Source organism: Malaya genurostris, chromosome 3, assembly GCF_030247185.1.
Source record: "Malaya genurostris strain Urasoe2022 chromosome 3, Malgen_1.1, whole genome shotgun sequence".
In the NCBI taxonomy this organism is placed as follows: domain Eukaryota; kingdom Metazoa; phylum Arthropoda; class Insecta; order Diptera; family Culicidae; genus Malaya; species Malaya genurostris.
The window spans coordinates 216,725,149-216,744,930 of record NC_080572.1 but is presented as its reverse complement, the minus strand read 5'-3'; the positions used below and the strand labels follow the sequence as shown (position 1 = coordinate 216,744,930).

Here is a 19,782-nt window from a genome sequence, read left to right as displayed (position 1 = left end):
CAACTTATGTTTGAAATAAATATTTTATTCGATATTCCCATACAGGTCTGCACTTTTATCGCACAAACCTTAAATGAAATCTTCACTCGACATTTGCGTAGGGGCTCGGAACTAGCACATCAATGAAATTGAAAATCGATTTTCATCTAGCGTTTGTTCCAGTTTTGAAAGCGGTAGATGTTATCAAATGCGTTTCATCGTGATTAGCTTTTGCCGAGCACCAACGGGAAGTGACAATACAGTGGAAAGCACCAACGCCGAGCGAGAAAAACCAACGAATGTGCATGAGCCGTGAAGCAGGCGCCAGAAGTGATTAAAATGATTGTTTTTATTTACCTTGCGCCACGCAGTTAACGTTATTGTATCATTGCACGCGCGTCAGTAAAGTTGTGTCTCGTTTAGGTCGTTTTTGACACCATAATGTGAATGTTACAATATTGAATCCATATATTGACATATAACGCAAGTGTTCGAAGCAATGTTCAGAATCGAAAGGATGCTGCAAATTTGGATTGTTGTGGGAGTTTGGTGGCTTGGTGCAGAAGTAACAGGAATAACGCCAATACCGAAAGTTCACCCGAATTCAGCCGGCACCACCATCAGAGACCGAAGATGTAAGTATGATGGGTTTTCTAAATTTTTTTTTTCAATTTACCGCGTAAAACGTGTACGTCTCTTGCGTCATGCACACAGAGTTTATGCCGTGAAAGTGGATAGCTTTATAAGCATAATATAGACAAGGAAAGGTTACTCTGTAAGAAAGATGTGTTTTTTTTCAAATTCTGGAAGGGCAAAACGAACAGGCAAATAATCCACAAGGATGAGAGGGCATGTTTCAGAGTTTGTGCGTTTCTGTCGTCTACTTGTTACAGTACCAGGATTTATTTGTTTATTTGTTTGGAGCCGGGAAAAGCCCGCTGGAGCTGACATTCTTTAAATCTCTTTCTCCAAAAGGCATAAAACCTTCTCGTCTGTTGTATCAACAGATTACAAATATCCAACAGATACTTTTTTGGCTTAAAAATACAACTATCGCTAATCTTTATCTCAACATAATAAATTAAAAAAAATAAAGTAACATAAAAACTATAACTGTGCCTGTCTCTGAGATCGTAGATAGACTTAGAGCTAACTAGAGAGAGTATTCAGGAAACGTCTTTTTGCAGTAGCACACGACAAGTGGAAATCGAAAACATCAGAACAGCGGTTGAAAAGGTGACACATGCTGAGGAAAGGTTAGGTATAAGCATAATTTGTTCTAGCACGAGGTAACCTCAGAAATGGCTGGTATCGAAGACTGGATTGATGGATGTCGAAATTCATTTTTGTAACAGACCTGGACAATCAATTCGTGATAATATTAAATCATTTCTGATTTAAGAAACAAAAACTACTTTCGAAACATCACGGCGAACGGATAGCAGGTCAAGATCAATCCTGGTAGCTGGAAAGGCTATGAGGGTCGAATCCAAGCATTTTAGAAGCTTTTGTGATAATGTATTCCATGTGTTCCTTGAAACTTAGTTTACAATTAAAGAAAACACCAAGGTCTTTGACTACGGACTCCCGCTTAATAACTGTTTGAGCGATAGTATAGTTGGATCTAATTGTTGAGCATTTACGAGAGAATGAGATAACGACGCATTTGGTTGCGTTCAATACCATCCTATTCACGTCACACTACATAGATAGTAAAATTATCCAACTCTTTCTGCAAGAATACAGTGTCTTCGGAATCTCTGATGAGCTAAAACAGTTTAAAATCGTCGGCGAATGATAGTTTTAGGCACTTCAGCGATAAATTTAGATCGTTCAAATAAAGTAGAAATATGAAGGGTCCGAGATGACTGCCTTGAGGTACAACTCGGTGCTCACTCGGAAAGACGTGGTAATACAGGTACCAATTTTTACTGCTTTGTCACGATTTTTTAGGTAAGACTGAAGCCAGGCCAAAAGTGCGTCATTGAATCCGTGTATATAGCGTCGACCTGTAGTCGCGCTTGTAATGACTGGATGATAAATGATGTGTAAGACACAAGATTTGAAGATGTAGATCGTTCAGGCATAAAACCGTGCTGAGTTGTAGTTGGATGTTTGTCGCTTGTCGCCTTTTTTGAACACAGGCAAGATAAATGATTTTTTCCACGGATCGGGGAATTCTCCGGTACGTAGAGAGGTATTGAACATTATTGATAATGGTACGAGGAGGCTCTTTCCGTTGAGTATTGATATGGTTCCAAAAGTTTTTCGGTTTAATTTTTAGGTTATTTTGAATTCGGCGTAGATGTGCAAGGTATAGCGCTTTGTTCAAATCTTTGTACCGAGTGTTGTAGTACAGTTAATAATTCCTCAGTTGAACGGAAGGGCGTTTTGAGAATTTCCTGAGTGCTAAACTTTTGGTTGACTTGTAGTATTTTAATGTAGAGTTGGACCAAGGTGGATTCGTTGATGCACGACATACCTTCTTGGGAATGAACCTATTTATTGCGTAAGAGACGATCTCAGACCAAATTGTGACAGCAAAATTACAGTGCTTTTGAAAAGTAAAAATTTCCAGTCCAGTTCAATAAGAAAAAAAGGTTTCATCTAACATACTGTTGAAAACGACAGGCGACACTTCAACTAAGGACAGATGAAGAGGAGGGTGATGTTGACTACTTATTCTAAAATTGGAGTATCATCCAGTACAAATGAACAAAGTATTTTGGATCGTTGTAAGGTCAAAACGATTCAAGACCAACAATATTGCAAAATCGACTCAATAACGGTAGCGACTGCCGCAGTAGAGAAGGCAACAACTGACTACAAATACTCTTCTACCCAGTGCTTGAGCGGAAAATAGGTATAGAGTGAAAAAGATAATTTTTGTTGTCTGATGAACAAAGAAGATGTTTGGATACAAGGGTACCGGTCGTGAGGCGGCTAGGATTTAGATAATTTGTTCGATGGACGCTTACCAACTCGGTCTGTTGCAGAACTGTTTCTACCACAGCTCAGGGTGGCGGAAAAGGTAAACGCGTATGCATGGATTGCAAAGAACGCAGGTTTGAGTCCTGTTATTCATTTGACTTCTTCAATATATGTTTCCACTTAGTCATTGCAAAAACTGTGGCTATGTTACATCTTTATCGCGATATTATCGATACAACTTGATTTAGAAAAATTTAATTTGCTAAACGGAAAGCTCTGTGTTTGAATTGGGCAAATAATTTTTTGTATTCATCTATAGTTTTTTCCGGTTGTGTTTGTAATTGAAATAAGATTGTCACAAGCATTTTTTGCCTTTCTAATATGGAAAGGCTATGCAATCAATGTGGAAACTGACTTTTGAAGGGCATTCGACTCAGTTCGTCGAGTACGTCAAATGTATGTGTGTGTCTGCATGTATGTATGTAACAAAAATGTGCAATTGATTTTCTCGAAGATGACTGAACTGATTTTTTCAACTTAGATTCAAATTATAGTTCCATAGGACGAATTTTATTTAGATCTGACTTCCGGTACCAGAGTTACTGAATAAAATGTGCAAAAGGAACTGAAAAAATGCACTTGATTTTCTCAGAGACCGATCATCCAATGTTAACAAACTTAGGTACAAATGAAAGGTCTTACAATCCCATATAACTCTATCAAATTTCATACAGATACGACTTCCGGTTCCGGAATGACAGGTTGATAAATATCAAAATTTCATTCACAGGAGCGTGTTTTCATACATAAGCCTTGGGTATTACATTCCTGTAGAGGAATTTGACCTTCTGTTTCAACAGACTTCACAGCCGATTCTTAGCGTACAGAATTATTGCATGGTTAGTACTACGATCCTACTGACACTACGAATCCTTCCAGGTCGGGGCTCGAACATAGATCAACTGGTTTGTAAGACCATACCTATGCATTGAACCGCCAACCCGGGATGAACATTGTTTTCATACATAATACATTTAAATAGCAGTATAATTCTTCAATTAGGCAAGTATGGTTGATTTATGATTTAATACGTTGACTTTGAGTATACCGGATCATCGTTCCTGGTTCCGGAAGTACCGGAAAAGTGCTTGTGTGCTCCAAACCGGAAATCACTCAAATTTTTCAGAAAAGGATAAAATAGAATTTTATCCAGATCCGGCTTCCGGTTCCGGAAATACAGGATAGTGTGTATGAAATTGCAACCCGTTTTAAATGTAGAGAGCTATAATGCAAAAAAACGTTAAAAATCCTTCTAAATATGGTTCAAAGCTGTTTCAATTTATTGGTTATGATAGTTGCTGGCCAAACAGCCTCCGGATCCGGAAGTACCGGAAATGGTGGTCGAAAGCTCAAAGCCTGTTTTAATCCACCTAGTGGTGTAATGATGCATTTCTCATATCAATCATATTATCATATATAATACTGTGGTATTCTTCAAAATAATTTTCTTCGATTTTTGAGAAAATAACCGAAATCGGTTTGTTTGGCCGTCTACTGACAAAAACTACCAATTGGAGAAGATTTGATGTCGATTTAGAATTTTTTTAAAGTTTTTCTGCCCTTTTCAATGATGGTATAAATTACCCTATAACTCCGGATCAGGAGCTGGGATCCAGATGAAATTCAGTAATTCCGTATGGGACCACGGAACCTTTTATTTGAACCTAAGTTTTGAAAATCAGTCACGCCATCTATGAGAAAAGTAAGAACACATATTTTCATTTTTTTTGTTCGGATCTCACTTCCAATTCCAAAACAACAGGGCGAGATGAGTTTAAAATTTCAAAGCGTCGAAAATACAAAAAAAAACAGTTTTAATCCTGATTTGTGTTTTAGTCTTTGTTAAGACATAGAGCTAGTTTTAAATATGATCAGTATCTAACGGCGAAAACAGATTGGAAAACTGACATGCGAATACAACAATTTAATAAGAACCATGAAAATGTTATCGCAGAGACGAGCCTCGAACCCGTAGTTATCTCCTAACCGGGAACATTGTTTTACCAATTAAACTACCCTGCATATGAAAACACATGAAGATAAAGTCTAATTGACTAGACGGAAAGTGAATGCCGTAGTAACCAAACACAGCGAAACATGTTTGGGTTCCGTCTAGTTAATTAGACTTTCTCTTCATGTGTTTTCATATGCAGGGTAATTTAATTGGTAAAACAATGTTCCCGGTTAGGAGTTAGCTACGGGTTCGAGTCTCGTCTCTGCGTTAAAATGTTCATGGTTCTCTTGTTGTATTCGCATGTCAGATTTCTAATCTGTTTTCCCCGATAGATACCGATCATAGTTTTAATCCTCATATCTCACATATACTCATATATGTATAAATATGATGTATTCTACAAACTATTTTGGATTGTCCATAAACTAATATAACTTACACTGTTTGGCATATTTGAGAAAACAAAGTGAGTTCCACCATTGCAGGTACTTCCGAAACCGGAATCCGGGAACCGGTATGATCGAATTCGGTTCGAGAAAAGGGACTGGGATTAAATGTAGAGTCTACGGCTATAATCTTCGGTCGTGAATCGAAAACCGGGAATCATAAAGGCCGAAATTAATTTATTTGCCTGTCTAATGACAATGACTACCGATTGGAATAGTTTTGATTTGAGTTAGGTGTTTTACTTTGGCGCTTTTAATGACGGTATGTATATTTTAACAATCTTCACTCTGTAATTCCGGAGCGGGAAGTCGGAACCGCAAAAAAATCCAGGAACTCAATATGAGGCTATAAGACCTTTCATTTTAACTTGAGATTGTGCAAATCGGTCAAGTCCTCCCTGAGAAAAGTGAGTGAGAATATATAACCGCTATTTCCGGTGCTTCCAGAATCGGAAAACTGGAACCAGGATAGCTGAAATCATTTGATTATAAGTTTATGCGTTCATCTGTCTCTGAGGAAATTTATTGCACTTATTTTCATTTTTTTACACATATCACCTTGTAATTGCGGAACCGGAAGTCGGGCTCGATTGAGATTCAGGAACTTTTTTTTTATTCAATAATATAATATTCAGGAATTTAGTATAGGGCCATAAGACCTTTCATTTAAATCTAAGTTCATGAAAATCAGTTTAGCCGTCTCCGAGAGAAGTGAGTTCAAAAAAATGTTACATACACATACAAAAAATTTGCGTTCTTGACGGACTGAGTCGAATGGTTTATGACACCTGGTTCAAATGTCGGTTTCCACAGTTATTGCATAACCTTTCTGTATGAGAGAAAGTATTGCTTGGGTTAAAACTGTTTAAAATTGAAAAGGATATGCTAATGCATGCCCAAACGAACATTTTTGTTTCCTATTCAATATTCAAATAAAAGTTTTCTGAAGGAACCTTTAGTAATATTGATGAAAATATGAGTTATTTGAGAAAGACATTATTGCACCACTAGGTGGGATAAAACAGTTTTTTTTATTGGTAACAAATACCATCTTATCATTATTATATATCGTTTATTTAGACCCGGCTGACGTCGTTCGTTGGGTCCAATGCAATATATTGGTTTATAAAAATACAAATATCATCGCGTTGAATTTAAACTTTTAACACGGATACGATGTTTTCCATTACTGATATTTGGACTTTTGATTACGTTTATAATAAAAACTTTTACTAACAAAATTGAATTAAAAATACTGCAGTTAATTTGTTTTGTGATAGATTCATCTGTCGAATGATCGTACAATTTGGAAATCGGACAACTAATGACAGATATATGGTCAGTCAAAGTACATAAGCTCTCCCACTATTTTTTTTCAAAAGACTTTGGTTTACACTTTTTCTGACCGCTTTGGGAATTTCAAGCTCTCGAGCGAAGTTTAATTTTAGTTAAATGTTTTACAACGCGCTTTCAAATAAACTTTACTTATAGTGATAACAAACTTGAAACTATCACTATAACAAATGTATCTAAGTATTCAAAAATTATCCACGGAGCTAAATTAACATTTGTTAAAATTTTAAATAACACCGTGAAGAAAACGTTCATATTGTTGAATCTATCAGGAACTAGTCAAAATTAGCATTTCCACTCTTCATGGTACCCTTGATAGTCCGCGTAACTTTTTACCCTCTTGGTACTTGGAGTTTTGAGGAAACAGCTATTCTATTTGTGTACAATTTACAGATTGTGAGTTAGAACGTTTCGAAGAAAACGCATGCAGGTCCGTACATTTTCAAAATTAATATTGAGGCAAATTCATCTCTACATTTCATATTTTCCTACATGTTATCCTTCTCGAGGTGATGTCCTTTTGGAATTGGATTCGTTTTATATTTTGCTTTAAAGACAATTCCGCTATATCCTCATTATCGTCCAATTATTCGAAGTAATGATTTTCTTCCACGAAAAACAAAGTGAATCTTCAAACATGACATTTTTTTTGTTGGAAGCTTTGGGTCGAACCATGCCCAGAATCATAACGGCAGCATGAGTTTGTTCCGTTCGTACTTGTTCTTGAGCAAACACAACACCCCGGGCATGATTAATGACTGAGGCCACACTCTTAACCTTCTATAGCAGTTTGCAGGAGGGAGTATCCAAACACAAGTAAAGAAAAAAAAAGTGTTCCAAACGCGCGCCTCTCACATGTTGGCGGTGGGGTTGGGCGGTATACAACCATTGAATATCGCACTCGTTAACGCCTTCCCAGGCTCTTGGAGTCTTCAATCTTGTGTAATGGCGCCAGGCCAGATAATCACACTTCCTTTCAAGCTTCGTGTCCTAACTTCCGACCATCATCTTGTTTTTGTGCATTCAAGCCAAGGCTGTCGCTCGCTGCTGTATGGAATGATATCCTGCCTATGGAAACCAGGCAGTCACGCCAGGCATGCCGTGTATTCCTCGCACGTTACTTCTTGCGTTTTGGGAGGGGGTAGGTGGGAAGATGCTTTCACTTCACTCTACTAGCTGTCAGAACTGAGGGCAAGTATGGTAGAAGTGAGAAATGCTCTTGTTTGACTTTGTCGAACCACTCTGCCTGGTTGATACGCTCGGCTGGTTCGGCTGGCAAGTCATATCCAATAAGCCCCGGAATAAGCTGAGCCGGAGGCTGCCGGTGATTTAACTACTGTTTGAAGACACAGAGAAACGAAAATGATGAAGTATGTTTTACGACTCAATTACATGGGAGGCGAATAATTTGATCGAAAGGAAACGGAGAACCGCCTTGATTCGATTTAGGATTTGCGGCTTGATCAATCGGATGATAAATGAGTTTGAGCGGATGATTGGTGTGGACTCTCATTCACGTTAGGATTGTGTTCCCTATGGATTTGTTGAAACAGATTCGTAGGACTCGGGACAGTTTAGTGTCTGGATTCGAACTAGTGGTATAAAATTTTTGAAATCGAAATAAATACGTTTTTACAGCACGGTTTTGAAGACCCTGCAAGCCTGTTATTAGATTCAATTGTTGTCTTTGCAATTGTTGAAATCATTACACTCTTATAAAGGATTTTGCTGAATTATGTCGTTGTCTTCTTTAATATTCTTGATCGAAATGCAGTATATTTTTTATTTTCTCATGCTCTAGGTGGTTAGCTTCAAGTAAAGAAATTACTACACAATCAAAACTAGAAAATTTAAAATCATTGAAAAATATTTTTATGTAAAGACTATGCTTACTAATTTTACTTTTGTAAAAACTAAATAAGAATCAGTTCTTAGAAGTGGCTTGTCTTAGTCTGTTGTATGTTCCTAGCTGGAAGGACTAGTAGTTTTCGTATACTAAAAATAGTAATCATATAAAAATTATTAAAAAGTTCACATGACCCCGATTTGATTACAAACCCATTCAATTTATGTGAATCCGATAAAATTTCAATGCAAATCACATAACTTTCAATACATTTTATCTGTTTGCTCCAATGAATGTTATGCAAATGAAATGTCTCCCCGTCACCCTGAAAGCTATTGAATGGTTTTGAGATCGGATGTTTACTTTTTGAGCTATACACAGTTTTATGTCAAAATTTTCAATTTTTTGATAATATCTGTCACAATTCACTTTGAAAACAAAATATGTTTTTATACTTAGGTTCCGCACAGTTATAGCTATCCAACAAGCCATAGATTGTCAAAATCCATCCATTTTTAACGGAGATATCGATATTTTTGCGTAAGCGACTTATCGCCTTATTGCAGTAGTAGGAGTTTTACGTGCTTGATGATAAAGCGATGATTCTGATCAAAATAAAACACGATTTTCAATACAGTTTCATGCAACTGTTTCATGACGTTTCAATTTTAGCACGGTTCGTCTTTGACAACATAATCGTTCGAACACGACATATGCATGTTTTAGAAAGGTGACAGTATTTTCAAATTCAAAACAATTTCATATTTATATTGATTTATACTGCTTGAAACGATAATTACTGGAAGAACACAACTTCTTACACCGTAATACCATTCAAAGAAGTTCGTCGAGATAAGCAAATTTATGTGTGAGAAGTAATTTCATTAATTTTCCTCGGAAATAGCTTAACTGATTTCTACAAACTTAGTCTGATATGAACAGTCCTATGCTCTCATATAAGGTTTCTGTATTCCATTTGGATCCAATTTCTGGTTCCGGAACAACAGCATGATATATTAATAAAATTAAAACAATGTCACCCATTTTGCAAGTAGATGGCTGAACCGATTCCGCCAATCTAACATTCCAATAAAAGATCTTGAGGTCTCAAAAAACTGCTTGTTTTTAATCAGATTCGACTTCCGATTCAGGAGATACAGGAGGAGATTTCACACAAATGTATCGGGTTTATCGCGTTCCCAGATTTCAGAAGTCGAACTTATTTCAGTTAACTGGTTTTCAAAAATTTCGAATCTGATGAAATGGTTAACAATCCATTAGGCGAATTTAACTGACTTCGACTACACCGATTTCCGAATTCCGTTTTCGAAAGTATTGCGAATAGAGAAGCTAAAAGAATGCCAAACCGAATTTAATAAACAAAAATTCGTCATACTAATTCATGAACACACGAAACATTTTTGGTTGTGCTGGTCTCTGAATACCGTTTCTGGAAGTACCATAAATAAGGACAAAAACTTTAAAGAGGAACCCACTTCTACAACTCATAGAATGCTTAATCGATTATCACAAGCTTAGATTGAAAGGAATAATTTTAAGGTTCATACAATTTCTATTTTCGATTCGTGTTGCTCTTCCAAAAATTTAATAACAATTAATTAAAAATGACGGTCATTAAAATAATTTAATGTAGACTAAACACAACGAAGAACATTCACGCGAAAAACACATGCTGATTGATGAAAAAAAGGTATCATCTCACTGCTAGGTGGAATAATCACGTTTTTTACAGTTTCAATGTGGCGAGATAAAAAGATTAAGTCTATATAATCTATATAAATGAAAGATAAACTATAACTATAAATTAAAAAATCTCTTTATAATTTCAGATGGTAGAATACGTTTCCAGCTTTTTGAAATCATTTTTTTTCTTTATCTGATGTTAAGGAAATTTGATTTAGAAATTAATCACCAGGCAATAGTTTTTAACTTTCACGACGAAGGCTTCAGACGTAGCGTCCTCAAACTTGAAAGATAACGAAATAGAAAAAAACGAGAAAACTATAAGTCCTGGAAGCTACACCTTACCGAAACAAGCACAACAGTATACGGAGTGCTATAAAATTTCTATTTCTAACTTAAAACATGAGAAACATGGAACTAAATCGAAGGAAAAAAAGGTACAAAAAATGAAAACTGATTAATTTGATTTGAAAACTGATTCATTTGATTATAACACAATCCTTAGAGAATGTTAAAATAAACCCAAGTGTGAACCATTGAATGTTTTAAACCAGCGGAACTACCGAACATTCTCATTCTACTGATATATCAGCACAAATAAACATACCTTAAGGTACCGCTGTGATAAAATGATATGTTTACTGTAAAGCTCAGCTACCGAGGCTAGAACAGCTTAGATCGGTAATCCAACTTAAGTGTGTGATATTTATTTCTCGTCATTTTCGTCTATTTTGAGTCGATGAAAATGACTTTTATTAGCTCTGATAACAACAAGTGTTGGACTAACATCCCTTCCCAGTCCATAGTCGATTTACGTTCGGGTTTGAGCGGCACCGATACTAATCAAAGAACTCTGGAGTGATCAGCTCAAGCTCGAATAATCGGCCCAAAGATATTGCTTTTGGCGATGTACAGATATTCCGAATATGACTGCTCTTCCTTTTTGGCATAGAAACTGGTTGATTTCGTTGTTCACTATGAGACAATTTTTCTACTTGGAGACTTTAGCACTGATATGCTTCGTCCTAGCACCAAGAGTGCATATTTTGAAGCGATGCTCATTTATTGTCATTCGTAAGTGAAGAACCGATATTTTACTACAATGAGGAGTGCTCTCAACTCATTCTGTTGATAACAGATAACAGACACCACGATCTCATCTTTGCGTCGATTGACTGTTAGATTTTTCGACATTCTGACCATTATACGTATAAAGACCAGGCCCGTACCCAGGTTTTCGTTTTGGGAGGGGCCCACAGAAAAAAAGTATTACAGAGGATTGCTCATGCACCTAATTCTCAGAGAATCTTTTACCGGCGTTTTTAACAAATACTTCAAACTTCTCCACTGGAACTATCATTTATGAGAATTTAAATAAAATTTGTGCCTGTGCCCTATAAAAGGTTATTGCATTATGTTTCTTAACGTTTACTGTCATGCCACTTCGGTCACACATCTCTAAGAGTTTCAAAATGCCCATTTATAAAGCACAATAATCCACAAGACTAAAACATTTTCTAAGTTTGTAAACCATATTTGTAGATGGTCATACAAACTACAAAAGTTTCTTTGGCTATACTGGTTTCGGTTTGGTGGTTGAGCACGTGATGGGAACTCTAAACTGTCGACTTTTAACCATGGTAGCGATGCCCTTGTGCTTCATGTAAGGCCATTTCACAACGATTTCGGTATTTTATCCCACCACTAATGCACGCTAATACTTGTATTTTCTCTGTTTCAAGATAGTCCTTCAAAAGTATACTATTACAATCCTTGAAAACTGATATCATGATCATTCCGAGCCTTTCAGTCCCCCTTCCAGGCACTCGTGCCACTTTGAAGCACAACTTCTGTTCATTATCGGGTAATCATTCTGTTCTCTGTCGTATAATAATGTATCCAGAATAACATGAATTCGAAGCGCGCTTGCGTTCGTCCGTTTAGTTCTAAATAAGTATGTGCGGGATCCAGCAGCAGGATATCTTTCTCGTCTTCAGATTTTTTCTCAACTGTCGTAAGCTCGCGCACCTTTTCTTTTCGATCATCCACTACAATTTTATGTAATATTATTTTCGTTCATTTTACCCCGGTTTTAACCAAATGTGATACAAAACAGGTGGTGCAAACCACATGGCTTGCTTGCGTTAGTAACCAAAACGTTGTCAGTATTTCGGTATGACGACATACACTAAAAATGTGCATGCTTTGATACAATGCCAACTAGTTCGAACGGTGTGACGAAAGCAAGCACGTAGTTTTTCAGTTTTACTGGGCTTGCTAAAGCAAAGTTAATTTCACTAACACGAGAGAAGTGCATCAGCCCCGCCTGTTTCTACCACATTGGTTTAAATTTCCATTTTATGTAGTGACACTGTTCTGTGTAACCGTTTCGTAGGGCCTGCCGCTACGGGCTTTATCGGCAGTGGAATTTCGACCATCACGAAACTCTCAAAGCCTCTATCTTACGGTGTAATCTACAAGATCAATAGCCCCAAAGTATTTATCAAACTTTTTTGTCAATGTTTCTGATTTCGGTAGGGGCCATGGCAGCCAATACTGCTGCTATATGACGAGGCTTGTTGTTACGGCAACTCTTAATCTTCTTCCGTATCTCTTAGTCATTTTTGTTCAGGTTTTATTGTATACACGAATCATATTCTGCTTTGTTGTAGGATCGTTTTTGGAAACTTTACCTTTCATAACGTTTAAAATAATCATGAACGGTGTTTTTTTTTCCTAAATACGTCGATAAACATTTGAAATGGTGACATGGTGCTCTGCGATTTATAAACCATTTTTCCATCGTTAGAAACAACAAAATTATACCAGAGATATTTTAATTTTTCGGACCCATGCTGATAATATGACCAGGGATTATAGGTTTTGATAATTTATGGTTAAATAAACTGGCTTTGGCCGTACCGGCTCCCACTTTCCGGTGGTTCCGGAAGTACCGATAACATTAGTCAAAAACTTCGAAAAAACGGAACATCGCAATTATTCCATGAAAAGTTAAACCGATTTTTACAAATGTAGGCTCAAACGAGAGACCATGGTTTTTATAAAATTTTATTCGAATTGAACTGTTAAAAATTTCAAACTATCATTTAAGGTGACCAAACTCTATGAACTGTGATGAAGACTATTTCAAAAAATAGGATTTATTAGTTTAGGGCCTTAACAATTTACTGTGCTATTCCGATACCGGCAATAGTAGTCCAAAAATTTGAAATTAGGCTTATATTACCAGTAATGAACAAGGCTTCATTGGTTAATATAAACAGGCTTTAGTGAAATTTTAAATGTATAAATTTTATATATCTATTTATACATTAATAGTATGTATCAAACCAACTGATGAAAGTGTATGATTTCGGGAGGGGCCAAGGCCCCTGTTTGGGAACAGACTGATATTTAATTATCAATTCATAGCAAGCCATGACCATTGCGGTGTGACAACTACTCAAGGTCCAATATATCATAGAACAACGTATTCTATCATTACACCACGGACTGCCGTACAGGTGAGAAGTACACCGTCCTGAGTGATTCCGTTTTCGTTGGGTAGTTAACTATTCACAGCCCCTTGGACCCCCTCTGCATTCCAAAATAACTCAATGGCAGAGCAGTTCTACGGATTAAAAAAGATCACCGAATGTTCAATAGGATACTTTTCCACAAGTTTCGGTATTTTATTCATTTACTATTATCAACCTGTACCTTGTTGGTTTTATTATTTTCGGTATGGATTTGATGAATAGGTGCCGGAAAAGAATGTTTGAGATCGTTCTGAAATCCAAGATAACGACTTCCTGTTCATTGATATTCTTTAGAAGCCCTTACAATATGGGTATTTTCGAAACGGTTTGAATGTGTAGGTACGAAAAACGACGTAGAGGTCGATCCAAAATCCAAGATGACGACTTCCGGTATGTTTATATTCTTTTGAAACACTTATAATAAGGTGTTCTCTGAGCGGGTTTGATGACTAGGTACCGGAAAGCTATGTTTGAGACCGTTTCGTAATCAAAGTTGGCTACTTCCGGTTTATTTTTATTATTATTAATGAACCTTTACAATATGGGTATTTTTGGAATAGATTTACAGAACAGATGCCGGGAAACCAAGGTGGTAATTTCCGGTTTGTTGATATTTCTTGAAAACCCTTACAATATGGATATTTCAGAAATGGAACACCATTTTCCAGTACCTACTAATTAAATCCGTTCAAAAATACCCATATTCTAAGTGTTTTCAAGGAAAATAAACGTTCCGGGAGTTGCCATTTTGGATTTTGCGAACGACACCAATCATTTTTAGTACTCTTCAAACTCGTTCCATAAATACCCATATTGTAGTGGTTCCCATGGAATATCAATTACTCGGAAATAGTTTGCATTTAAGCAAAAATTATTTTGCACGAAAGAAGGTTCGTAAAAAAAGCTTACGTTATTTGGGATTTGGTTCATAAAAAAACATAACGTTATTTAGGATTCGGTTCTAAAATGAGTTATAGCTATTGATTGAAAACATAGTTATTACGGAATCGATTCAAGGTACACAATTGTAAAAGCCCCGTTATGCAATGGTTTACTGACTAATTTTTTTTTTCAAATGCTCACAATATTCACCCAATTTTTCTTTCTGAGACAGTTCTTCCAATTTTTACCGTTTTTCAATGGGGACAAGGATTATGTTCTGCATCATCGGGCGAGTACGGATCGTGTCAGCCAAACAATGAATGTGTCTTGAGAGGCGGTATCCCAGCTGGACCGTGCGCTGGTGGCTACGGAACTTGTTGTATTTGTAAGTCATGAACTAGAATCACTGTTAAAACATAAAATTTAAACTTTGTATTTCCCAGTTATGGCCTCATGTGGAGGAGTTGCTCGAGAAAATGGTACCTACTTCGTAAATCCGAACCACCCTGACACTACTGACGGGACGGGAAGCTGTCAGTTGACGATTTTGAAAATGCATCCCGACATCTGTCAGATTCGACTAGACTTCGACCAGTTTTCCATCAACGGACCAGAGATTGTTAACCACATATGCAATAACGATCAATTTCTGGTTTCTGGTGGCAGCCCAGCGCCAACTATTTGTGGAACATCGAACGGAGATCACAGTAAGTACTGTCTTGCTTTTGCAATTCATCATATACACAATTTGATTTATATTTTTCCAGTGTATATCGATGCTGGTATGGGGCAAAGTAATCCTATAATTTTAACAGTAATCACAAGCGGACCTAGTTATCCACGATCTTGGCGGATTCGAATTTCCCAAATGCCCTGCGGAGCGGTGTCCAAAGCAGAGCAAGGTTGCTTGCAGTATTTTACCGGGGTGAGTGGACGGGTCAAGAGTTTCAACTTCGATACTACTAGCGGTCGTCAGCTGTCGAATCAGGACTACAGCATATGCATTCGAACGGAGCGAAATTTTTGTAGTATACAATACACGGCCTGTCCGGATATGAATCGAAATCGTTCGCGGACTTTCACATTGTCCGGAAACTCCAACAGCCCCGTTCAGGCAATGGTCGGTGGAGGCACTCAGGGCACACCGAATTCCTGCACCAACGATTGGTTGATGATTCCGTGTGCAAAAGTGGCCGATCGCTTGCCAATGGCCAGTACCTGTGAAGATAAGATTTGCGGAGGGACATTCAACGCCGAAGTGAGTTCTATCGAAAGGACGGTAATGTCTACGATAAGGCCGTTTCGGCTTGCTTTTCATACGGATTCGATAGAGTCACCGATAGACGTGGAAAACAGAGGATTCTGTTTGGATTATGTTCAGCAGCCTTGCACTAGTAATTAAACTTAAATAGACAACTGGAAAGTACCGACAAGTGTGTTATTTTTTTGTTTACAAACAATCACTTTCTCATGCGTTTTGTATTGAATTTTGAATTTATAGCATCACTTAGAGCAACACAAAGCCAGGTCTAAATAGCCGTTATATAATAATAATAGAACCAACAGTAGTTTATTCATAATAGATCTACACAGTTCGAAAAAATCTTGTGATTTTACATCCTGTAAGACGCACATAAATGGAGCGCCGTATTTCACACAAATTTATATTCAAAAACATGTAAAATCGTGTGATTTGAAAATTTCATTGCTTGAAATCGACCGAAATAAAACACAAAAAATCGATAGCCACAGCGCGACTTGAACCCAGAAACAATAGATCACAAAGCACGCCACTTAATCAACTGAGCCAGAGAAGCACATATCTGCTCAATGAATAATTGATGCATATGAACTTACACAGCGGCACAGTTGACAAGTTAAGTAGTTATGAATTGCATCGTTTGTGAAGTCATGTCACCTGTAAAATTCATAATTTTTTTCTGTGTAGATCAGATAAACTAATGATCGTTTCGTTAGACCAACATCAAAATCAATTTGAATAACTTTCAACAGTAAGCTACTTTTTCAATCTGTTTCTAGCATCGTGTCATTAACATAATTTCGATTCACATAATACATAACGAACTAAAAAAAACCCTCAAACAATTCGGTGTCAAGTTCAATCACCCACTTATTACAATCATTATTACATCATACCATCGTCAACATGCCACTATTATGTTGTAATTGAATTTGATTTTAGCTCGAAAAGTGCATTCAAAACAATAGCTGCTTCCTGTACCGTGAAGCTGAAAACCAACCAAGCTTTAACGGTAAGGAATATTAGATTTCAGCTTAGTAATAACCAACAGAAGAGTTTTCGGTTTTTTATTTCCAAAGTTGTTTTTGTAGAGCAATAAATGCAGTAGTAAAGAAATGAAAATATGTAAACTATCAAGGGATCAATATTTTTCCGAAATGAATGCACAAATATACCAAAAAACTCCTACTCTATTTGTGTAAGTCTTCGATGCAAAATTCGAATGGATCGTAGCTCATGTTACGGTGATAGAAATACTTGAAAAGCATGTGCATTGAACCCAACCCTACATTTATGAAGCAATCGATCTGCGTAACTCTTTTTACGAACCAATCCCAAATACCGTAAACTTTTCTTACGACCCTACTTCGTAATAAGAGGTTTTAGCAAAATATGAAAATTTGTGATATGGCTAACTGATAACTGATATGACGAATAGTAGCCGGCAAATGTTTTTTTAACTCTATTCAGAATCCAAGATGGCGACTTCCGGTTTATTGATATTCCTTGCTAACTCTTATATTGTGGATATTTTCATAACGGATTTAATAAGTAGATACCGGAAAATTAAGTTTGAGGTGGTTCTTGAATTCAAGATGGTGAGTTCCGGTTTAATAATATTTCTTTCAAACTCTTTCAATGTGGATATTTACGGAATGGATTTGAAGAATAGATGCTAGAAAACGTTGTTTCAGGACGTTTTGAAATCCACTGCACGGTTTATTTATATTTCTAAAAACCTCCCACAACATGCTTATTGTTTGGAAAGGGTTTCAATTTTAACGAATAAGGAGTCACGATAATTAAGTTCGGAACGACCTCAAACATTCCTTTCGGCATCTAGTCGTCAAATCCGATCACAAAATATCAATACGCCATAATATACGCCAAACAATTTACATCTTCTATATCGGTATGAATTTTAAAAACTCATCATCTGTAATTCCAGAATCGGATAAATTCACCAATTTTGTATGGGACCTTAAGTCCTTAAATTTGAATTTTTGTTTTTGAAGTTCGATTTGGCCTTTTTGAAAAAAATGATTGAGCTTTGAGAAACGATTCTATACTGGAACCGGAATTCTAAAATCGGTGTAGCCGTAATCAGTTAAATTCACCTGAGGAGTGTGTAGACATCTTTGAAAAATTGTAGTGCGAATTAGAATTTGGGGGTACATTTTGAATCCAAAAACGAATACCGCTGAAACTGAAATAAATTTATTTGGTAATCGACTATCCAAATCTGCAAACCCGATAAACCTGATTAATTTATGTGAAATGGACATTTTTATACTAATCACCCTGTATCTCCTAAACCAGAAGTCAGATCTGACTAAAAAGTAAAATGTTTTATAGGATTTTATGACCTCTCATTTGAATCATAGATGGTTATTAGATTTCATTTGAATCTTAGATCGGTTCAGCCATCTGCGAGAAAAAATGAGTTACACAATTTTAATTTCGTTTCACATATCATCCAGAGGTCGGAACCAAACATAATTCAGGAACCTTGTTTGGGTATACTTACTTTTCATATGAATCTGAGTTTGTAGAAAACGTTTTAGACATCTCCGAGATAATTGAGTGAAATTATTTGTCACACACGCATTTGCTGATCTCGACGAACTAATGCGAATGGTATATGGGTGGTATGTTCTTCCAGCATTTATTGCTGTAAGTAGTTTAAATCAATATAAATATGGAATTGTTTTCAACTCGAAAATGCTGCCATCCTTGCCATCATTTGGTTTACATATGTCATATTCTAACGATTATGTTGCCAAAAACGAACCGTGCTAAATGCTAACAGTATAAAAAATCGTGTTTCACGTTGCTCCCAAACATTGCTTTGTCATACAGCGCTCAAAACTCCTACTGCTGGAATCAAGGTCATTTCATGGAAATATAAAACATGGTGTTATAATTGAATATCCAAGTATCTCAAGAACATCTTCTTTTAGAAGAAACGATATCATGAACAAATCTATTCCCTTTAGCCTGTAGAATAATGTTCTACTCTTTAAATGATTATCTTTCAACAAGAACTTGAAATTTCGAATATATCTGTAAATTGTTTTAGCTGTAACTTCTTCATTTTTCAAAAAGCACGGATTGTATAGCCATCAATCTGTAGGTTTTAATAAAAACTTTAAAATAAAAATTATCAAAAAAAATTGAAACCGTGCTTTTTTTATTTAACTTTTTCGGATTACTTTGTAATCATTGAGAAAAACAATCAAAATTTTTTTTCAGTTTATATTTTTTTTAGAGTGCCCAATCGATTCCCTACAACTTCTTCCTGAACGCCATTTTTGTACAATTAAAGGTACGATTACATTAGCCAGTTTATCTGCACAAACTTGTGCAGTTTGACCGACGACACGACCTGCCACTCGTCTATTAAAACTGTATCGCAAATCTGACTACCCCTCAGTAACTCGAAATGTCAAAACGAAATTGCTCGAAAATTTGTTAAAACTGGCAACTCGATTTGATAAATTATTGATTTCGAATAACAGATACCTTGGATACTGTTGTTCAAAGGCATGTTTATGTAGATAAACAAAACTAACTCCGAATCGATATACCAGTCGCGCATTTTACCACTGTACCTAAGAACAAGAGTCGGCCCTTAAAAGTTAAGTGAAGCGCTATGTTTTTGCGATACCGATATATATCATTTTATTTGCACTACCAGTAATTGTATGCACCGGAAATTTGATAGCATAGCAGTTACCAATCAACTACATCGGCATCTCACACCATCTTCATTAGAAACATTCAATAATGTATTGTAACTATTACATAGTTTTCATAATATATTCAAA

At 36.4% G+C, this 19,782-nt stretch overlaps 1 protein-coding gene across 1 annotated transcript; it reads left to right on the top strand.

Annotated features, from left to right (window-relative positions):
* The first annotated feature begins 387 nt into the window (after nt 1-387).
* LOC131436651 (uncharacterized) lies at nt 388-17,762 on the top strand. Its single transcript, XM_058605495.1, has 4 exons — nt 388-614; nt 14,927-15,079; nt 15,138-15,401; nt 15,462-17,762. Exons 1-4 carry the CDS (start codon nt 479-481, stop codon nt 16,094-16,096), a joined length of 1,188 nt encoding a protein of 395 aa, XP_058461478.1. The 5' UTR covers nt 388-478; the 3' UTR covers nt 16,097-17,762.
* The last annotated feature ends 2,020 nt before the right edge of the window (nt 17,763-19,782 follow it).

Bases quoted from the DNA above. Each gene is read 5' to 3' on its own strand.
- LOC131436651 (XM_058605495.1), top strand. From the start codon at position 479: ATGTTCAGAATCGAAAGGATGCTGCAAATTTGGATTGTTGTGGGAGTT. The intron at 615-14,926 runs GTAAGTATGATG...TTTCTGAGACAG, and splicing joins CACCATCAGAGACCGAAGAT to TTCTTCCAATTTTTACCGTT. The intron at 15,402-15,461 runs GTAAGTACTGTC...ATATTTTTCCAG, and splicing joins AACATCGAACGGAGATCACA to TGTATATCGATGCTGGTATG.